Source organism: Portunus trituberculatus, chromosome 6 (assembly GCF_017591435.1).
Source record: "Portunus trituberculatus isolate SZX2019 chromosome 6, ASM1759143v1, whole genome shotgun sequence".
Taxonomy (NCBI): Eukaryota; Metazoa; Arthropoda; class Malacostraca; order Decapoda; family Portunidae; genus Portunus; species Portunus trituberculatus.
In genome coordinates this window covers 5970389-5976388 of record NC_059260.1, presented here as the reverse complement: position 1 = coordinate 5976388, position 6000 = coordinate 5970389, and the positions used below count along the sequence as shown (strand labels likewise).

General features: G+C 40.1%; 1 protein-coding gene across 1 annotated transcript in view; it reads left to right on the top strand.

The window, feature by feature from the left end:
- The window catches only part of LOC123517777 (activating signal cointegrator 1 complex subunit 3-like), an 84788-nt gene that overhangs the window by 31998 nt on the left and 46790 nt on the right, over positions 1–6000 (top strand). The window contains 2 exon segments of the mRNA XM_045278234.1: positions 163–387; positions 2506–2595. Of these exon segments, the coding sequence (XP_045134169.1) occupies positions 163–387; positions 2506–2595 (315 nt within the window).

Sequence of the window (6000 nt, the reverse complement as noted above, 5' to 3'; positions counted from 1 at the left end):
ACACCCTTTAATCCTACTCCTATCCAAACCAACTCTCTAAACCTCCTCCAAACCTCTAGACACATCCTAAACACTCTTTAATCCTACTCCTATCCAAACTAACTCTCTGAACTTTCCTTGAACCTTTTACACACCATGTAAATCCTCCTTGATCCTCCGCAGGGCACTGAGATCTATGACTCCAAGCACGGGACAATGGTGGACCTGGGAATTCTGGATGTGCTGCAGATCTTTGGTCGTGCGGGGCGGCCTCAGTTCGACAAGAGTGGTCATGGGACGATTATTACAAGCCATGAGAAGCTGGCCCACTACCTGTCCCTCCTCACCAACCAGTACCCCATCGAAAGCTCCTTCATTAACCACCTGGCTGATAATCTGAATGCTGAGGTGTGTGTGTGTGTGTGTGTGTGTGTGTGTGTGTGTGTGTGTGTGTGTGTGTGTGTGTGTGTGTGTGTATTTACCTATTTGTATTTACCTATTTGTGTATTATAGGGCCCGAGCTAAGCTCTCTGTGTCCTGTCTCCTTGTCCATTCCTGTCATGTCTCTCTTTCATCTGATTGACACACACCGCGTCAACGACATCACTGCTCAGTTTATTCCACTTATCAATACTACGATGCGGGAAACTGTATTTTCTCACGTCATTTAGACATGTCTTTTATTAATTTTTTTTCATGTCCCCGGAGATTATTACTTGTGGTTACTTTTATCAACTCTCTGTCCAATATGTCAATCTTGTTCACCAATTTATACATAGTTATCATGTCTCCTCTTGTTCTTCTCTCTTCTAATGTGGTCAGCCCCAGTTTCCTCAGTCTTTCCTCATAGTCTAACTCCCTGAGTCCTGGTACCATCCTTGTTGCCAGCCTCTGTACCCTTTCCACCTTCTTCACATTTTTCTTCATATGCAGTGACCAGACACAAGCTGCATATTCTAACTGGGGTCTTATTAAGGTACATAATATCTTCTTCATCATTCCTTCATCTAGGTAGAGGAATGCAAGGCCAATATTTTGAAGCATGTTATATGTTTTCCCAAATATCTTGTTAATGTGTTTCTCCGGTGACAAAGTGTTTTGCACGGTTACTCCTAAGTCTTTCACCTCATTGGTCTCTTTAATTTTCTCATCACCCAGCCTGTAATCCCAGTTTTGTCTGTATCTACTTTTTCCCATTTTCATAACATGGCTCTTGTTTATATTAAATTCCATCTGCCACTCTTTACTCCACTCATATATTTTATCAAGACCTTCCGTGTAGCTTGTTACAATCTTCCACATTCTTTACTCTCCTCATAATTTTAGTATTGTCCGCAAACATGTTCATGTAACTGTCAATTCCTACTGGCATATCATTAACATAAATCAAAAACATGATGGGACCAAGCACTGACCCTTGTGGAACTCCACTGGTTACCTTCTTCCACTCGGACTTCCTTCCTCTCACCACTGTTCTCATTTTTCTTCCCACTAAGTAATTTTCCATCCATTTTGCTAGTTTATCATTTACTCCTCCAATCTTCTTTAGTTTCCACATCAGTCTATTGTGTGGCACTTTATCAAAGGCCTTTCTCAAGTCCAATTAGATAGCATCCACCCATCTCTCTTTATGTTTTAGTATGTCAGTCACTCTTGAATAAAAACATAATGAATTGGATATGCACGATCTTCCTTTTCTGAAACCAAACTGTCTTTCCCTCAGAATGTTTTCACTTTCTAGATACTCACTCCACTTAGCTTTAATTATTTCTTCACATACCTTGCACAGTATACTAGTCAACGATACTGGTCTATAATTTAACGGTGTGTGTGTGTGTTTGTGTTTGTGTTTGTGTGTGTGTGTGTACGCTTTATCCTTTCCTTCCTTCCTCTTCTTTTTCTTCTTTTTCTTGTTCTTCCTCTTTCTCTTCCTCTTTTTCTTCTTCCTCTTTCTCTTTCTCTTTCTCTTCTCTTCTTCTTCTTCTTCTTCTTCTTCTTCTTCTTCTTCTTCTTCTTCTTCTTCTTCTTCTTCTTCTTCTTCTTCTTCTTCTTCTTCTTTTCTTTTCTTTTCTTTTTCTTTTTTCTTTTCTTTTCTTTTCTTTTCTTTTCTTTTCTTTTCTTTTCTTTTCTTTTCTTTTCCTCCTCCTCCTCCTCCTCCTCCTCCTCCTCCTCCTCCTCCTCCTCCTCCTCCTCCTCCTCCTCCTCCTCCTTCACAAAAGCAAGTAGCATTGTGTGTGTGTGTGTGTGTGTGTGTGTGTGTGTGTGTGTGTGTGTGTGTGTTTATGTATTAATTTATTTATCTATTTTATTTCATTTTAATGTATATTTTTTGTCTGAGTTAGTTGTTCAATTGTTTCTATGTTTTTATGAGAGTTTAAGCTGAAAACACACACTCTCTCTCTCTCTCTCTCTCTCTCTCTCTCTCTCTCTCTCTCTCTCTCTCTCTCTCTCTCTCTCTCTCTCTCTCTCTCTCTCTCTCTCTCTCTCTCTCTCTCTCTCTCTCTCTCTCTCTCTCTCTCTCCACAGGTTGCTCTGGGCACAGTGACCAATGTGGAGGAGGCGGTGGAGTGGATGAGCTACACCTATCTGTTTGTACGGATGCGGAAAAACCCACAGGTGAGACACACACACACACACACACACACACACACACACACACACACACACACACACACACACACACACACACACACACCCAACATAAATGGAGTGATATCGGGGATTTTAGAACTCAACGATTACTTGAGGGACAAGAACCCAGATATTGTGGGTCTTACTGAAACAAAACTGAGAGAGGGAGAAGACCTGATGAAGGTTGGAGAAGGGAAATATAACGTTTGGAAAAGAAATAGAGTAGGTAAGATGGGAGGAGGAGTGATGTTGCTGGTTAAAAAGATATAAAGGTGGATCAAGTGAAAAAGGTATGGGAAAGGCAGAAGTGCTAAAGATCAGAGCAGAAACTAATGAAGGAAAAAGAGGCACTACATAGTGGTGTACGTACCACCTAAGACAAATGCATGGTCAGTACAGGAATATGAAGAAATGATAAGTGATACAGGAACATGTCTGGAAGAAATGTTGGGTGGCTGTGAACGAACTATAATGATGGGAGATTTTAATTGTAAAGAGGTGTGTTGGGAGGACTGGTCAATGGAAGGATCAGAGACAACATGGGAAATACACTATTGACACTGGCAATGGAAAATGTGTTAACTCAGTGGGTCAAAGAAGATACTAGGTTTGGAGGAGAGGGAGCATCGTCAAGACTGGACTTGGTCTTTAGTACAGAGCCAATGGTCATTGAGGAGATGAGGGTGGAGTGCCCTTTAGCAAAGAGTGATCATGCAGTTTTGGAGTTCAAGGTGATAGACGAAGAGAAATCTAGAAGAAATGAAGAATATAAAGTGGGAAGATGGAATTATGCCAAGACAGATTTTGGAAACCTAAAGAAATTCTTTCAAGAGACAAATTGGATGAAATTCAAGAGTGCTAAGGAGCAAATGAAAAGTGGAAGGAATTTATAAAAATATACAAAGAAGGTGAGAAAAATTTGTACCAATAAGACAACATAGAGAAGTTGGAAAGCAGGACTGGTTTAACGATAGATGTGAAAAGGCTAGAACAAGAAAAGAGGATGCATGGAAGAGGTGGAGAAGGAAAAGACGGATTAAGCAGTGGAAAGTTACAAAAGAGCAAGAAATGAATATGTGTTGATTAGAAGAGAAGAAAGAAAGAAACAAGAAAAGGATATAATTGATAAATGTAAAGACCAACCAAGGCTTTTTTACAGACATGTGAACAACAACATCAAAAATAGAGAAAGTATTGAAAGTTTAGAAGTAAATGGAGTATACAGTGAAGATCCCAGGAAATGGCAGAGGCTATGAATGGATGCTTTCGGAAGGTATTCACAAAGGAGACTGCTTTTGACAAACCACTGGTAATGGAACAGAAAGGGATTATGAAGGAGTTTCAAGTAACGGTGGAGGAGATCAAGAACATGATGGGGAGTTTAGAAGTGAGAAAAGCTGTGGGACCTGATGGGGTATCAGGATGGATTTTAAGAGAATGCAGGAGCAATTGGCAGAAAAAGTTTGTGAAGTAATTGATGCCTCATTAAGGGAAGGCGTAGTGCCCCAAGACTGGAAAAGAGCTAACATTGTCCCAATCTATAAATCAGGTAACAAGAGAGACCCATTGAACTATAGACCAGTGTCACTTACAAGTGTGGTAGCTAAGATGTGTGAGAGGGTGGTGAAGACTAGATGGACAGACTTCTTGGAGAAAATGACATACTTTGTGAGTGTCAATTTGGTTTTAGGAAAGGGCGTTCATGCACGACAAACCTGATATGTTACTATTCGAGGGTGATAGATGTAATACAGGAAAGAGATGGTTGGGCTGATGGAATATATCTGGATTTAAAAAAGGCCTTTGATAAGGTACCACACCAGAGACTGATCTGGAAACTTGAAATGGTAGGAGGAGTGCATGGCAGTTTACTAAAATGGATGGAAGACTTTTGGTAGGAAGAGAAATGAGAACAATAATTAAGGACAGACCATCAGAATGGGGATTGGTGGAGAGTGGAGTTCCACAGGGATCAGTGTTGGCACCAGTAATGTTCGCAGTCTACATAAATGACATGGTGGATGGGGTGTCCAGTTATGTGAGCCTATTTGCAGACGATGCAAAATTGTTACGAAAAGTGAGATGTGACAAAGATTGCGAACTACTCCAGGAAGACTTGGACAGAATATGGAAATGGAGCTGTACATGGCAAATGGAGTTCAACACGACAAAATGCAAGAAAATAGAGTTTGGCAAGAGTGAAAGAAGAATCAGGAGTATGTACAAGATAGGAAATGAAGACATAAAACCAGTCATGAAGAAAAGACCTTGGGGTGACAATTACCAATGACCTATCGCCAGAGAGACATATAAACAAAATAATTGGAGAAGTATTGAACTTATTGAGGAACATAAGAGTGGCGTTCGATATCTAGATGAAGAAATGATGAAGAAAATAATTACTGCAATGATAAGACCGAGGCTTGAATATGCAACAATACAGTGGGCTCCGAACTTAAAGAAACACATAAGGAAACTAGAGAAAGTACAGAGGGCTGCAACGAAAATGGTGCCTGACTTAAGAGATTTGACTTATGAAGACAGACTGAAAAGAATGCAACTTCCAACCCTGGAAAACAGAAGAGAAAGGGGAGACCTGATAGCAATATACAGAGTGATGATTGGCATGGAAAAATGGATAGGGAAGATCTGTGTATGTGGAATGGAAGAATGTCGAGAGGGCATGGGAAAAACTAAAATGGCCACTTATAGGAGAGATGTGAAAAAATATAGCTTCCCTCATAGAAGGGTGGAAGCATGGAATAGTTTAGACGTGGAAGTGGTCAACGCAAGGAATATTCATGATTTTAAGAAAAAGCTGGACATTAATAGATATGGAGACGGGACAACACGAGCATAGCTCTTTTCCCGTATGTTACAATTAGGTAAATACAATTAGGTAAATACACACACACACAGCCGTGAACTCGAAAGATGAATCAGACTTCACAGGATTTCAAGGAATAATGGAGAAGAGCGCTTATGTGAAGAAAATTCTGGAGTTGGAAGGTAAAATTGAAAAACTGTTTGAAAAGTATGGGGGCCTGGAAACGAGTTATGACAATGTAATGAAAGAGTGTGCCGATATGAAGAAGGAAAATGAAGTACTGAAAGAGGAAGTTAAGCTAATTAAAGTGAATTGCGAAAAATGTGGAGAATCTCTAGGAAAAGTGATGGAGAAGCAGGCTGAATGGAAAAAAGTCAGGAAGTGGAAAGAAAGGAGGTAAATTACAAAGTTGCAAGTCTGGAAAAGGAAATCAAAGAGTCTGGGAGAAAACTTTGGGCCTTGCTGAAATTATAGATCAACAGATCATAGAAGAGAAGATTGCTGAGAAAGTGGTGAAGGTTATTAAATCAAATGAGACATTGGTGAGGAAACTGTAGACAAAA